At 40.3% G+C, this 14891-nt stretch overlaps 1 protein-coding gene across 1 annotated transcript in view; it reads right to left on the bottom strand.

Moving 5' to 3' along the window:
• Positions 1–1226: 1226 nt before the first annotated feature.
• ZNF800 (zinc finger protein 800) overlaps positions 1227–14891 on the bottom strand; it is a gene marked incomplete at its 3' end in the record, with an annotated part of 45233 nt that continues 31568 nt past the window's right edge. The window contains exon 6 of the mRNA XM_081146639.1: positions 1227–1398. Coding sequence (XP_081002765.1) covers positions 1227–1398 — 172 coding nt within the window. The remainder of the gene's footprint in view (positions 1399–14891) is intronic.

Here is a 14891-nt window from a genome sequence, read left to right as displayed (position 1 = left end):
GAAGTTAGAAATAACGGACTGAAGGTAAACCTGTTTGGCTGCGCTGCGTGCTTTTCTTGAAGAAAATGTTCGGCTGTCCCAGCCCGGTGCGCGGAAGGCCAACCGTAAGGTTCATCCAGACTTGGGCTTTTCCGGGAAAGTAAACGGGAGGGAATTCAGGTTGGACACGGCTGAAACCAGCTTCAGGGAGAATGACTGTGATGATGGGCCATGGGATGGAGGCTGGAAAGGAAGGAAGGGCATCCAAAAGGGGGCTTATAAAGGGGGGGGGGTTAAGGAACAGCTGCCAGGGGACCCAGGACAGGACAGTGGTGACCAGGGCGCAATGTCCGGCAGCGTGCTAGAAGCAGACACAAGGCCGAGTGCAACTTGCAAGGTTTATTGAGGTAACTGAGTGAGGGGTGACGGGAGGACTCAGAGGCGGGGAGGGGCCCTCACAGCGTAGCGCGAGTCCGACACCTGCGAAGGGCGCGGGGCGCTTCAGGCGCCGGCAGCGCAGCCCAGGAGTGTCGGCCAGGCCGCGGGAGGCCCCAGGCACCTCGGGGTCTCCGACGAGGCGGCACCGCGAGCACGCAGCGCGCTCGGTCTCGGCGGGAACGGGCCGGAGCAGCGCCCTCAGCTCTAACCCCGCGCGCCGGCCTCCCAGGGGCGCCGCAGAGGTGCGGGAGGGGCGAGGGCTGGTGCCCAAGCGGGAAATGGCCCCTGGGGACCAAGTTCCAAGGAGGGGACTGGGTGTCGGAGTTCAGGTCTAGCCGCAGTGACGCAGCTGCCCCGTGCGGGTCACCGTCCCCGGGGATGGCGCGGCGAGAACGATCTTCTGGCGGACGGCAGGTGGGAGGCGGCGGGGCTAAGGGGGCCGGTCTCTGGGGAGCTAAGAGTGAAAGCAGCTGACTAGGTGGCTGATAAATTAGGTGGCGGAAGGAAAGGGCGTGGTATCGTCCGCGGGCAAGGCTCCCGCCGGGCTGAGGCCGCAGCGCGGGACTCACGCTCCGCGAGCGGCGGCTGGCGGGACCCGCCGCCCGCCCCAAGGCGCGCGCCCCGCCGAGGGGCGGCGGGCTCCGGGCGAACCCGGGCCTTCCCGCGGGGGCCGCGGCCGGCGGGGGCCGCGGGCGCGGGGAGCTCGCGAGGCGGGAGGGCCGCGGGGCGCGGCGGGCGGCGAGCGAGGCGCCCGGGCCGGGAGCGGAGCGCGGGGCTGGCGTCGTCCCGCCGGGGCCGGGCGGCGGCGCTCAGGGCGGCGCGGGCTTGCGGAGGCCGCGGGCGGCGAGCTGGCGCTCCCGGGCGGCGCCCCCGCGGAGCTTGGCGCGGCAGCTGGCGGCGGCCTGGCGCGTGGTGACGGCGGCCACCGTCGGGCAGCGGCTCCCCGGGGCGGCGGCGCTGCGGGGCGACGGCTTCCCGAGGCTTCGGCCGGCGGGCGGCAGCGGTCCCCAGGGAGAAAGACAAAGACACGCCGGTTAGAAACGGGGCAACGCGCCGGCGCCTCCCAGCCAACCGAGGCCGCGAACCCCAACTCTGCGCGGTGCCATCTCCGCCCAACAGGTGGTCCTGCCGTCACTCGGACCCAGGACTCAGCCTGTGCGCTCAGAGGGAAACGGCGTCCAGGCGAAGTCGCATTCAGCATGTTTCAGCAACTTAGAAACATGGATCAGAACCCTTAACGCTCATACTCTGACCTAGAAATTCTAATTTCAGAATTTTCCCTTAAGTAATAATTATGCACACCAAATTTTCACACAAAGCACTCAGTGCAGTATCTGTATTGTTGAGAAATAATGCCTAATCATATGGGGAAGTGTACTAGATGGCCTTAAAAAGCAGTTTCCTCCCCGCCTGGAGCGGGCCTGGATCCTTAGGTGCGCGCACGTGTGTGCATGCAGAACACGCCACGCGTGTGAAATGACGGGGAGAGGGGCCAAAACGTTACTGCTCATCTCCAGGTGACGAGGCTGCAGGTAAGCTTTATTTCCCAAATTGTAAACAATACGCGTATTTTATTTTTATAATAAAAGTACAGGTTAATTTAATAAAAGGAGTTTTACTCCAGTCTTACGTACTCATTCTTTCTCCCAATTCGAATTTAAATTATTTCATATTGTGTAGCAAAGAGGTTGAACATCAGAAATTTTAAGAAGTAATGGTCTGCAGAAGTAGTTTATCTACCTCAAAGGTTCTAAGTAAATCACAATATTATAGAGCAGTTTATCCCTTAACCACTACAGTCTTTTCTGACGTTACACCTCATTTTACTCTATTAAACATTTCTACTGCAGGGGGGGAAATGCCTTCTGGGCTTCTAACACATTGAATTCCATTTGTTATCTCCACAGACCTGGGAACACAAAGTTTGCTAAGATCAGAAAAAATTACCATATTTTAGAACAAATATTTTAGGTTATACCAACGTTTTAACAATGTATTCAGTAATTTTCTCTTTAACTTGAAAGAACTGAGGAGAAAAACTAAAATATTATAATGAACTAGAGCCTAAATTTAACATCTTGGTCTTCCAATCATAACAGATTAAAATTGGGGGGCAGTTATTAATACCTAGGGAGTCTACTTTGCTAAACCAAATTCCAGGAAAATACATAAGGATGAAAATAAAATTATACTAATATGACACAGGGGCAGGGTTCCAGGGCTTTATTAAATTGACAGAAGATCCATCATAAGTTGCAGTGACATTTTAAGCCAAAGCGACCTCAGAGTTGTCCGGCAGATGTAACTTAATGAGCTAATCCAAGCTCAGATGTTGATTGGAATGTGACTTAGGCCCACTATCCTACAAGTTTCCTTCCTTCTGAAGGTACTGGATAAAAATTATGTCTAAATGCCTACATACCTTTAGTAAAAAAATTACCAGAAATAAAACTTACAAAGAGGACAAATGCTCCTGAACAAAGAAAAAGCTGAATGAGCTTTTTATGAAGCATTAACTCTCCAAAAACCTTATCACCAAATGAATTAACATAACAGGATTAAATACCAGATTAAGATGGACAAGTATTCATGTCTGGTGCTATAGTCCAGCTTTCTATCCATATGGTGATTTCAATTTGACATTTTTGAGTGCCCATTGTCTCAGACACTGCTCAGACGTTAAACACACACACATACACAAACCCCCAACATCAAAACATGAGGTTCCTACCTTTGAGAGGCTCTATCTAGAAAATTCCCTCCATATTATTAAAATAACTCAGACCCGGGGGCTAACCTGAACCCCTAACCCATCCCATCCCAGTCCTGCCAAAGCTTTCCTTCCCACGGTCATCTTTAGATGAGCTAATTTCCTCTCATCGCTTTGCTCAAATTCATCCCGAGCACCCCAGTGTATTCACACTAGCTAACTATAAGTTCTGAACCTTTCAGGGGACTCAAAAACCAGTCTGAGATTCTGATTAAAGAGGTGAACTCTGTCCTCCAAGAACGTGCACAGAAGTGCATACACCATATACTTTATTTCACTGCACTGGAAACTGATTTCCTGAACATAAGAAATAAAAACATTATTTACAAAGGATTATGCCTCCCTCACGTTATTTTTCATGAAAGAAAATTAACTTCCTGAAAAAAATTAAAAATAAATCTAACTGCTCAGTAGCAAATTCCAATGAATTTTGACTCATTGAATTGGATGGTCTTGGACAGAGCAACACATACATCATCTCTGATAATCAAGTGCAACTTTTTTCTCCATGGCAACAAGTGCTGAAATCCTGGACTCAAAGGTACATGGAACAAAATCAGAATTCTACAGCATGCTTTGTCAGGTTACGATGGCCTGTATCCCGGAACCCTAAATTCCTCCAAGACTTTCAAGTTAGTCATATTATTTCCTCTGCCTTCAAGTTCAATTAACTACAGAACAACCATCATTCAGAACCACCTGAAATCAGCATATCCATTGCCCTACAAGTCTTCGCAGGCCCTTTTATAATCTCTTCCTTCCACTCCTCCCCCAGTGTTCATATTTTTTGCTTCTGTCAGGGAGCAGGGTAAATTTGATTCCTGATACTCTATCATGGCTGAAAGTGAAAATTGTGTTGTGGTTGAAATTTGCATTTCCTTGATGGTTAATAAAATTGAATAGTTTTTTGATGTAAAAAGAAAAAAGAAAAAGACTTTTGGAAAGGCAGCAAATTTCTGTCTGGTAGAGAAAAACATATCCTGTTCCTACTTGTTGGCAATACCTCTTGGAAATGTGGTGGCAGCTACTGATATGGAAAATAAAAAGGTACAATGATATGTGGATATCCTTTCCTCGTCAAAGCAGGAACACCATGGTACGTGCTTAACATCACAGGTACACATCTGCCCTCAAAGTGCTATCATTTTTTTCCTTTCATTTGAATACTTATTAAAGAGAGAGAGAGACAGGAGAGAATTTGAGAGATGTTGATACTCTTTCCAGTTTCCAAAAAGTATGCTAAAATGGAATTCTTTGATAACAGAGAGCACATGAAAACATGAAGCTTGATGCACTGAGATGCACCTATACTAGTTTCATCCAGTCGCTGCTGCACAGAAATGGCATAGCACCTCCCATTTTTGTTCAATTCTGGACTGAATTCATTTGATAGAAGCACTGCCTCAATTCTCTTTCATGGACCCTATTTAAGAATCTTTGCACCAAACTACTTGACTCTCCACTCCCCCAACATACATCACTTCCCACCCAATGCTTTTGTCCTTGGCATTTCACCCATCAAAAAAATATCTTCTCCCTCCTTTCATCTATTCAAACAATGTATCTATCCCTCAAGACCCAGACCAAAGCCATTCTGATAAGCTTTCCCTGATTACTGCAGTCTGAAATGATTTACCCATTTTTCTAACTCCCACAATGTTTGCTATCTATGACTGTTCTGAGTGTGGTTCAGAGACCACCAGCTTCAAAAAAGTACCATAATCTGTATTTCTACAAACACCAGAAAGAGCTGTGGCAATTTTCCCACTATTTTCACAAATCTATTTTGCCACTTAAAAGAATAAATCATCCCCACATGCATGGTGAGGGGAAGGCTGACAAGGTTTATTGTTGCTGGAGTGATCCACTGACTCATCTCAATTATTCTTTTCTGTACTCATTTTCACACAAAAAGTTTTGATTTGTCAATTGTGTATTTGTCAGATCTGTAATGTCATTGTTGACTGCTGAATTTATCATCATTAAAGTCCACCGTGTTTTTCAATCATCGCCTCCCAGTTCCATGGCCATCCTACAGTCCTAAGGCTTCAGATGCTGCTCTTAATTTCTAAATAACTTTACACTCTATGAGAAAGAATTTAAGCAGAGCCTGAAGTGAAGGTAAGCATGATTAGATGGAAAGGACTACAACTGACATCACTTACTCAAATAAGACATAAAGTAATATATAGTGGTACCTCGGTTTTCGAATGTCTCCATTGACGAGCATTTTGGGTTACGAATGCTGTAAACCCGGAGAAAATGCTTTGGTTTCTGAACATGCCTCGGAAGTGGAACATGCCACACGGCCTCCACTGAGGGCAAGATCCCGAGGCCTAGCTGTCGGCTGTGGATCCCTCGGTTTTCGAACGTTTTGGAACTCAAACGGTTTTTTGGAGCGGATTACATTTGAAAACTGAGGTACCACTGTATATTCTAGGGCTGAGCAGTATAACCGGAAGGTCATCTCTTCCATTAAATTCACATTACAGATAGGGGAACTGTGGGGAATGGAGTATTTTAAAGCAAGAAACTAAAATTTTGAAAAAATCAAAATCTCAAAAACGAAATAGTAGCAAAGTCATGCAGAGCCGAAAGTGTTGGCCTAATTAGCTCATAGATTCAATATTAAGGATAAATGACATTAAGAAGGAGTTAAAAGAATTAAAGAATAAAAAAACATAAAAACTGAGATAGATCAGTCATCTATAGAAATGGCACAAAAGACTGTCTTTGACATTACAAGTATCAAGATGACCTGAATTCAACACCAGTTACACTTATTAATATTAGTTATCATTTATTTACTGATATGCCAGGCATTTGGTTAATAAGTGTTTTACATACATTAATGCAACTTTATTAAACACTAATAGAGGAAAAATGCACTAAAGGAGTAACTCCATAAGAAAAGAAAAGAAAAAGCAAAAACTGGCCATGTGTCTGCACCCTGGTCTAGTAGAAAGGATCCTCTAAAAATTGAAAAAGATCTGGTCTGAGTGGCAAGTACAGCATGGGGCAAAAGTAGGTTTACAGTTGTTCATACAGAACATAATACAATAATAAGAATATAATAATAAAGTCTGTTTCACATACTCACAACTATAAACCTACTTTTGTCCCCCCTGTGTATTCCTATGGGATAGATGAATGTGTCACTACCAAAGCTTGCTGATATTGGTCAGAGAGCTGACTCAGTGCTCATCAAGCACCCTTATGATTATAATTCAGTTTTCCATGTAGATTTGCCTACTGGGAGAAAATACATTGAACCATAAACATGAGAAGTGAGTGTGCCTGATACTCCTCATTGAAAATTTTAAAAACTGGCACTGTGGTATTTTCACACCAGTAATTATGAGGCTAGAGTGACACAGTCCTCTCAAACCCAGTCACCTTGCTAGATGAACCAACATCAGGGCCAGCCTTAGAAAGTAGTGGCCATGTCAAAGTTGCCTGTGAGGCTAGCCTGCCCTCTCGGTCTTTCTGTTCACCGTTTTCAAACTACAATGCTATGTGATATCAAACATACACACACACTCACATGTGCTTACACACATTCACAAAAGAACCATTTCATTAGAAATGGAAATGATGGGAAAAAGAGGAACAAAGCACACAGTGTTGTTTCTCCATGCTCCAGAGCACCACCTTGTGAATTTATAACTTAGTTTTTACAGCGGAGAAGGCTGAAGATGTTTTTAATGGCACAAATAAACAAATAGGTATCTGTTTCACTTATCAAAAGAATTAGTCACCTAAACAAAAAAGAAAAAGTCCAAGTAGAACTTGGACATATACACTTTTACTAAAGAAAAAATATCAAAACATTTTCCATGTCCACAAATACATGCAATAAGCAGTTACTTAGGGTGTTTTGTTTTTTCCTGTTTGGAATGTTTTGCTTGTCATTGTTTGGTTTCTGATAATATCTCCATAGGAGGGAGACCTATAAATACAGCAAGGTCCTAGCATGACTTATCCCAATTCTTAACAAGACTTTAGGTCACAGTCTTACACCAAGAATTCCAAAGTCAGAATGCGTAAGAACCAAGAGGACCTCATGTCAAGGGTTGCGGATAACAAACCAAAGCTGCACTAATGCTACGAACCTCCAGGATACAAACTTACTTGTTCTACTAATGAAGTTTAACTATTGTGACAGTATTATTTTAAAAATACTTTTAATCTGATTAACTTTTTTCCAATTAATAACGGAGTTACAATTGATACTATTTTTCTTTTTCAAAGAGAATTACTCTAAATTATACCTTGAGAAGTACCGCCATCGTTAGAGAAAATGCTGGATTACTAAATAATTAATTAGCCCAAATATAAGTACTTAACCTCTATTAATCCTATCATGGATGTTTGGCATGGGGACTCTTTTTTTTTTTTTTTTTAATAATTTGTCTTTTGTGATAGTTTGTTCCAAAAGATCTAAAATCAAGCAGCTCTAATAGGCACCAATAACCTCTGAAAAATAAAGTAATAATTGCATTGATAGATAAGTTGGCCAAAATAAACCCAGAATGATCAAAATTTAGGATATATTTTCACACAGATGATTTTTACCAAGAACATTAAAAGATAGTTAAAAACTGTTTCAAGAAACAAAAATTTATTTCTATGCTTTTTTTTTTTATATGAAGGTGGAGATTTTAAGATTTAGAAAATGAACATTTGTGGTTTGATATTTATAAAATCATTGCTTTTCACAGGTACTGAGATATTAAACTGTTTTGTACACACAACTCACAGGTTTTTACACAAGTCTAAAGGTAAATGATTTCCCCGAAAACTTCACCTGACATATCTTTATCAAATGGAAAATACCCCAATCAGCTATTTTTGATAACTAGTAGTAATTATTATGGACATTTCACTTATGATCTTTTTAACGTCGATATTTATCATAAAATAAATCAATGACCATGATCTCTTTCTGGAAAAAATGTGAAATACATTACATTGTACATGTGGTGCTCAATATGCCAGAAACAAAGAGCAATTAACACTTTATTTCTATTAGCAGAAACTGGATGCCTGAATGATAGGCAATATAGTAAAAAATGGAAAGTGCATGGGCCAAGGAATAAAAATATCTGGTTTCTACAATTTTCAGATATATTGTTAATACCACATAAAGTGCAAGGTCTACAGAAAGGTGTTTACAATGTGCTAGCATTTGCGTGAAGGGGAATTACATTTATAACAGATATATACGGGTATGTATACATTAAACAGCTCTGGAAAGCCCCTGACTCTGGGTAAGAGAATGAGAGAACTGGGAGATGGGGTAGGACAAGACTTACCTTTCACAGTACAGCTCTCTGTACTGTTTTATTTTTTACATGTACATGTTATGACCTACTAAAATAACTTCTAAGAGATAGATGGTATCTATTCCTGACTCCTTCATTAACTACACGTGTGACCTTGTGCAATCACTTACCTCAATTTTCTCAGTTTTAAAATTAGGTTATACTAAATCTCTAGAGTCGCCATCTACAATTCAACAGAATTATGGCTCAAAAGACGACATATACAAAATGCCAGGTAGCTAAATAAAAAAAGCTTTACTTTGCAGTGACACACATAACATGATATTATAATTATTTACATTTCCACCTGCTCTGTTCCTATCAGGCTATAAAAGCAACATAGTAAGAGAGCCTGGGAAGAAAATATGTTTATGAACTTGATAATGTTTGTCTTCTTTTTATTTTGTATCAAAAGTAAAAGTCTGGTTAACCCTCCTTTTTTATATATCCAAACTATTGCTTCTAAAACATGGACTCGCAAAACATGTTTTGATAAATGAATAAATATTACTAAAAGCAATTATAAAGAGGCAGAATTTTTGTGGTAGAGTTTAAAAATGAATCCTGAGATAGAAAAAAAAGCTTAAAAATCTCCCGTATTCCCATTAGTCCAAGAATCCCCAAAAATCATCCATAATGTTCATAAACACAAGAACCACAGTAGCTAAAAGTAGAGCAATAGAAGGTATAGACCAATAAAGAGAGGACGTGAAGAGGACACTGAAAAGAAACCAAAATGACTGACACCTTGAGAAGAGAATGGAGACAGATAGGCCAGGGACCCCCTCATTCAAAACCCTACATGCTACAGAATAAAACTGTCAGTCTAGGGTCTCAAAGGGCTTTGAGTCTAACCATGGAGACACTGTAATGGGGATGCAGTAATAACAAAAAATGAAAGTGAAAAATAATAAGTGTTGTAAGTTCATCAGAGGAAGAGGTCACCATCAGCTGGAGCTATCAAGTACAGATTCATAGAGGAAACAGAACTTTAAAATCTGTGATAAGCAAAATGGCAATGATAGCATGAACAAAACAAAGTCAGCAAGGGGAGTCAGTTCTGGCAGTAGGATGATAAATTTAGTTTTAGTCATAGTTTGATTTTAAATAGTAACTTGGCACAAACGTTAGAAATATTTTTTAAATATTGGGTTGCCAAATATTCTTCATAGACTACTACTACAGAGGAGTGATGGCATGCTAATAATATATCAAAAGTGACCGAACAGGCTCAAATACAAGATCAATATGTATCTAGATGTAACTTTTAATTCAAGAGGTGCCGTTTTTACTTTTCCATTGATTAAGTCTGAGAATTAGGTCTGGTTAATGAAATAGAGTGCTATGGGTTCCACTGCACTAAAAAAATGTAATGTCTAAACAGAACAAAAAAAACCCTATCCTCTCTCTCTCAGTGATCTAGTGATCTTGTATGTAATATAAATTAAAGGTATTATAAAAATGTGTGTGGGCCCATGCACAGAGTGAGTGTGTGTGTGTGTGTGTGTGTGTGTGTGTGTGTGTGTGTGTGTGATTGGTAACACACTGATAAATACTGAAAGAAATTTCTAATCAAAATTTATCTGTAAAATGTTGGCATAGAATGAGAAAGAATATCAACAAATACAAAGGTTATTAAGCAAATAAAGTCCTCAATGCAGAAAGTATATATCCTAAAATTATATTCCACTGTTCATTTATGTTGTAACCCTTCAAATGCCTAACTACATATACTACCTTTATTCAATAATTTCTTAGTGATTTACTGAGGTACAAATGGGTATATAGATGCTTGCCAGGAAAAAAAAAAACAATGTTTAAAAACAAATTTATTTTAAAAGGAAGATTTGAAACAGGTATCAGTTAAAAGTTTTATGATTTAAAATGATTCTGTGCTGCAGAAATGCACCTTGTGTTATTCTGACATGGATATGAGGTTTATGTTAATGCCTATTATTAATTTAAAGTTCAAAAAACAAGGAAACCATTTTCAAAGTAGAACAGAAAACTTTAAAGGTTTCTCCTCATTTTACTAGAGATTATAAGACTGTGACAAATTGTTGTTTTATTATAGCTATCGTCTTCTAGTTCGAATCTGTCAATACTGCCATTACTGACTTCAGTTTTCAAGCATCATAACTTATCCATATACTCTATAGAAATTTGACAGTCTCCTTGGATTATCTTCCCTTTAAAAGGCAGATTTTAAGTTAATCAAAGTTGGATAGCTCAAATGGTATACAGACCTATGCTTTCAGTATTAAATCACAGGTTTGTATCCCAAACAGGGCTGACTTCTTAAAAATCATTCTGCATACCCTCCTAAGTATCCCTTGGCCTGGGCAGGGTAAATAAGCTGCTTCATTTCAGTTCCAAGGCTGACGAAAATCTCCACTTGAACGCTAGTGGTTATCTAGATGGCAAGATCTAAAGTTTTGTTTTTAGGTTCTCCCTTCAAAAAGGAAGTGAAAAGAAAGCAATTTCACTTCTGGGAAGTTACCCCAAGAAACCTGAAACACTAATTCAAAAGAATATACGCACCCATACATTCATTGCAGCATTATTTTACTATAGCGAAGATTTGGAAGCCTCCCAAGTGTCCATCAGTAGATGAGTGGATAAAAAATCTGGGGTACATTTACACCATGGAATACTGCTCGGCTATTAAAAAAAAAAGGAGATCTTACCCTTTGCAACAGCATGGAAACACCTGGAGAGTATTATACTAAGAGAAAAAAGCCAGTCAGAGAAAGACAAGTACCATATGATCTTACTCATATGCGGAGTCTAGTGAACAAAATGGTCAAGAAAAACAGACACAGAGAGCAAGCTGACAGCTGTCAGGGGGTGTGTGGAGGGGGTTGTTGGGGGGGTTGGGCAAAAAAAGAGAAAAACTCATGGAAACAGACGACAGGGTGGTGACTACCAGGGTGAGTGGGGTGTAGGGGTAGGTCAAAGAGGGTATTGAGGGGATAAATGGTGATGAACACACAACATAGTGTATAGACAATGTGCTGTAGAATTGTGCACCTATAACCTGTATAATTTTGTAAACCAGTGTCACCCCAATAAATTCAATAAAAAGAAATTGGGAGAAACCAGTGAGGGTCACAGAAACACATATGACAATGCAGGACCTAATTTTTATTAACTATTATTTTAAATATGCACTAGTCCAAAAAGTACAGCTTGGCAAAGTAAAATTAGTATGTTTCAATCAACTGTTCAATGTTTAATAGCATATTTTTTCCTGTAGAATCTGGCTATAGATACAAAATTACTTAAGCTTATATAGATTATGTCAGATTCTATTAATTTACCCAGATGGCTTCCTCCTACTTTTCAGAAATAAGTTTCTGCCTTGATCAGAGGCATAGGGATTAAATCACAAGCAATTCCTGGACAGATCAAAGCTATGGGACTCAACAAATCTTGTGCAGTTCAAGAATACCAATAGATTGTTTTATCTTTGAAAATTAGATATTTCCTTTTTAAAGAAATAATCTTTTAAAATAGGTATTACAGGTTTTATAAAAGCCCTCTAAATGCAACACATAGATTAGTCCACATCGCCTAATACTATTATAACTTAACTAACCAGTACTTCTCAGAGTAATATCAAATACATGGTATATTACAGATTTTATACATGGCAGTGGGGGCAGGAGGTAGGAGGTAGGGTGGGGAAGGAAACAGAAAACCAGTGCTAGCCAAACATCATTTTCCAAACGAAAAACTGAAATAGGACGACACTGAACTAAATTACATAATAAACTGAAAGAATGTGAGAAGTGCAATATTATGCTGTTTCTATTTATTCTTCCTGGTAATCTCTTTGAAACCTATGTTGCAACAACCACATGTACGACGACTCCTAAATCTCCAGCCCCTGCACCTCTCTCCTGACCCCTAGTCTATATATCCTACTCCTAAGCATCTCCAATTAAATGTCCCACAAGCACCTCACACTCAACACATCTAAACTTTAATTCAACATTTCCCCCTAGAAAGTGCTCCTCTCTCGTTCCCTGCCTTAAAGAATGCTACCACTCACCTGTCCAAACAGAATGCCCAAACCTGAGAATCATACTAAATTCCTCCTTCATCTCCACCGTCTGGAAAATTCCACTTCTGAAATAATTATAGTACAGTATCTGTATCTGTCTCCATAGTCTCACTGGAATTACCTAATTTAGGCCGCTATCACTTCTTACATTTCTGAAACTGGCTTCTATTTTATTTCCCCACCACAAATATTACCCTCTACCTCCACTCCACTCCAATCTCAATGGTATCAGACGTCCCTGCTTAAAACCCTTCAACAGTTACCCTTCATCTTGAAAATATAATTCAAACTACTACTTGGTACATAAGATCTTTCTTGATTTGGCCATTGCCTTGTCTCATACTCCTTCCCTTGGTCTACATGTGGTCTCATGTCTCTGTACCTACCTGGGAAGTTTTTCTGCCTAGCTAACTCAAAACTAGACTCAAGGATGAATTTAGGAATCATGAAAAGCCTTCCCTGGGTTTCAGGGAAGGCTTTTCATAGTAACATTCCACTGCTGAGTATCCATATAATGTATATTCTTCCACCCTACTTGAGAGTAGGAAATGAATTTCTTATCTCTGTAACCCTAGCTCCTAATTCTGTCCTGACAGACTAGAAGCTCAACATGTCTACTGAATGGATGAAGCAAGTCAACCTAAGACAGTGAAATTTGAAGAATGCTCATGCAATTCTTAGACTTTTGACACCAGAGCAGGCTTAATAGGAGGAAAAAAGTATAATGTGATTACTGCTAATATGTTCCTTTTAACAATTTACTTCACCTTCTATTCAATAAGTTGAACATGAATTCTTCAATCCTTAAAAGGCAAATACCTCTTTTCAAATACAACTCGTCCTACAAGTAATAAACACTTTAATTAGCATACAGTATACTTGCTTGCATCACTCAAGAGGCTAAAAAGGAATCTGGGTTAATGCAGCCTAGCAAATACCTGTTTGGCTGCATGCCTACGGCACCACCTATGCATCAATTTAACAGGTAAACAAATCTAGCTGCCACCACCAAGGGCCCCTAAATCAACTGCAGTTACATCAGCATTAGTATGAGTGTGGGGTAATATAGTTGTTGACTCCCACACTCACAGATATAAACGCAAAACACAGAAAGGAGAAGCCCATTACTATTTCAGAAAGGCTAGAACACAAACCAAGGACTCTGAGACTGTAGGAAGATTCCAGGACCCTGTAACTTCTCTGCCTTTGCTATCTCCCGCTTGCCTATACTGATAAGCTATCTATCATCTATCCACTCCTTCAACAAATGCTTTTTAAGCATTACTATGTCCCAAGCATTGTAGTATGCACAGGATCTACATAACTCTCCTTGGTCTCTTTTTTTCCCCTCTCCAGTTTCTTACACAAATCTCTCCAGTGAGAAGAGACGTTAAACAAAGCAATGCACAGATATAAGCATAATTACAAACTATGTTGAATGACAATAAAGAAACATGAAATGAAGCTACAAAGGACACATACTTTAGTTCATCTTTATTTAGAAGTGACATTTTAGCTGAAACCTGAGAATGAGTAAGTTAGTCAAGTGATGAACAAAAGCAATGAACATACAGTAGCAAGAGATCTGTTTTAGGAAGATAGTTCTGACAGCAGCTTGGACAACAGATTAGAAAGGAGGTCAGTAAAGAGCCTATTGCAGTAGTGTAAGAAAGAGATAAGAGTTCAAACTAAACTACTAAAAGTGGAGATGGCAAGGAGGAACTAAATGTAAAAACACTCAAAGGCAGGATGGACAGGCACTGATCGCTGACTAAGTAAAAGAGTGTAAGAGATGCCCTGCCAGGCGTAGCTCAGCAGCTGAGCATCGACCTATGATCCAGGAGGTCATGGTTCGATTCCCCGTCAGGGCACATGCCTGGGTTGTAGGCTTGATCCCCAGTAGGGAGCGTGCAGGAGACAGCTGATCAATGACTCTCTCATCACTGATGTTTCTATCTCTCTCCCTATCCCTTCCTGTCTCTGAAATCAATAAAGTCATATTTTTTTTTTAAAAAAAAAAAGTGTAAGAGAGAGAAAGAAGTCAAAGTATTTCCTAGGATTCTAGTTAGCCTTGGTAAGTGGGAGGGTAGAAATGTGAATAATTGAAACAAGATACACATAAAGGAGGAACAACTTTAAAGAGAAAATAGTAAGTTTGTTTTACCAAGTTTCTGTTGCATTTAGGATACTAGAGAAATATCCATGTGGAGATGTCTGGCATGCAACTTTAAAAACAAATGGTCTTATTTTTTAAAAAAGGTCTTATAATCAGAAGAATAGCAGACTAGAAAATAGTTCCAGAGTATCTTCACAG

The sequence above is a fragment of the Miniopterus schreibersii genome, assembly GCF_964146895.1.
Source record: "Miniopterus schreibersii genome assembly, chromosome: 9".
Lineage (NCBI taxonomy): Eukaryota > Metazoa > Chordata > Mammalia > Chiroptera > Miniopteridae > Miniopterus > Miniopterus schreibersii.
The sequence above is the reverse complement of the archived record's forward strand: the minus strand, read 5'-3'. Positions and strand labels throughout refer to the sequence as shown.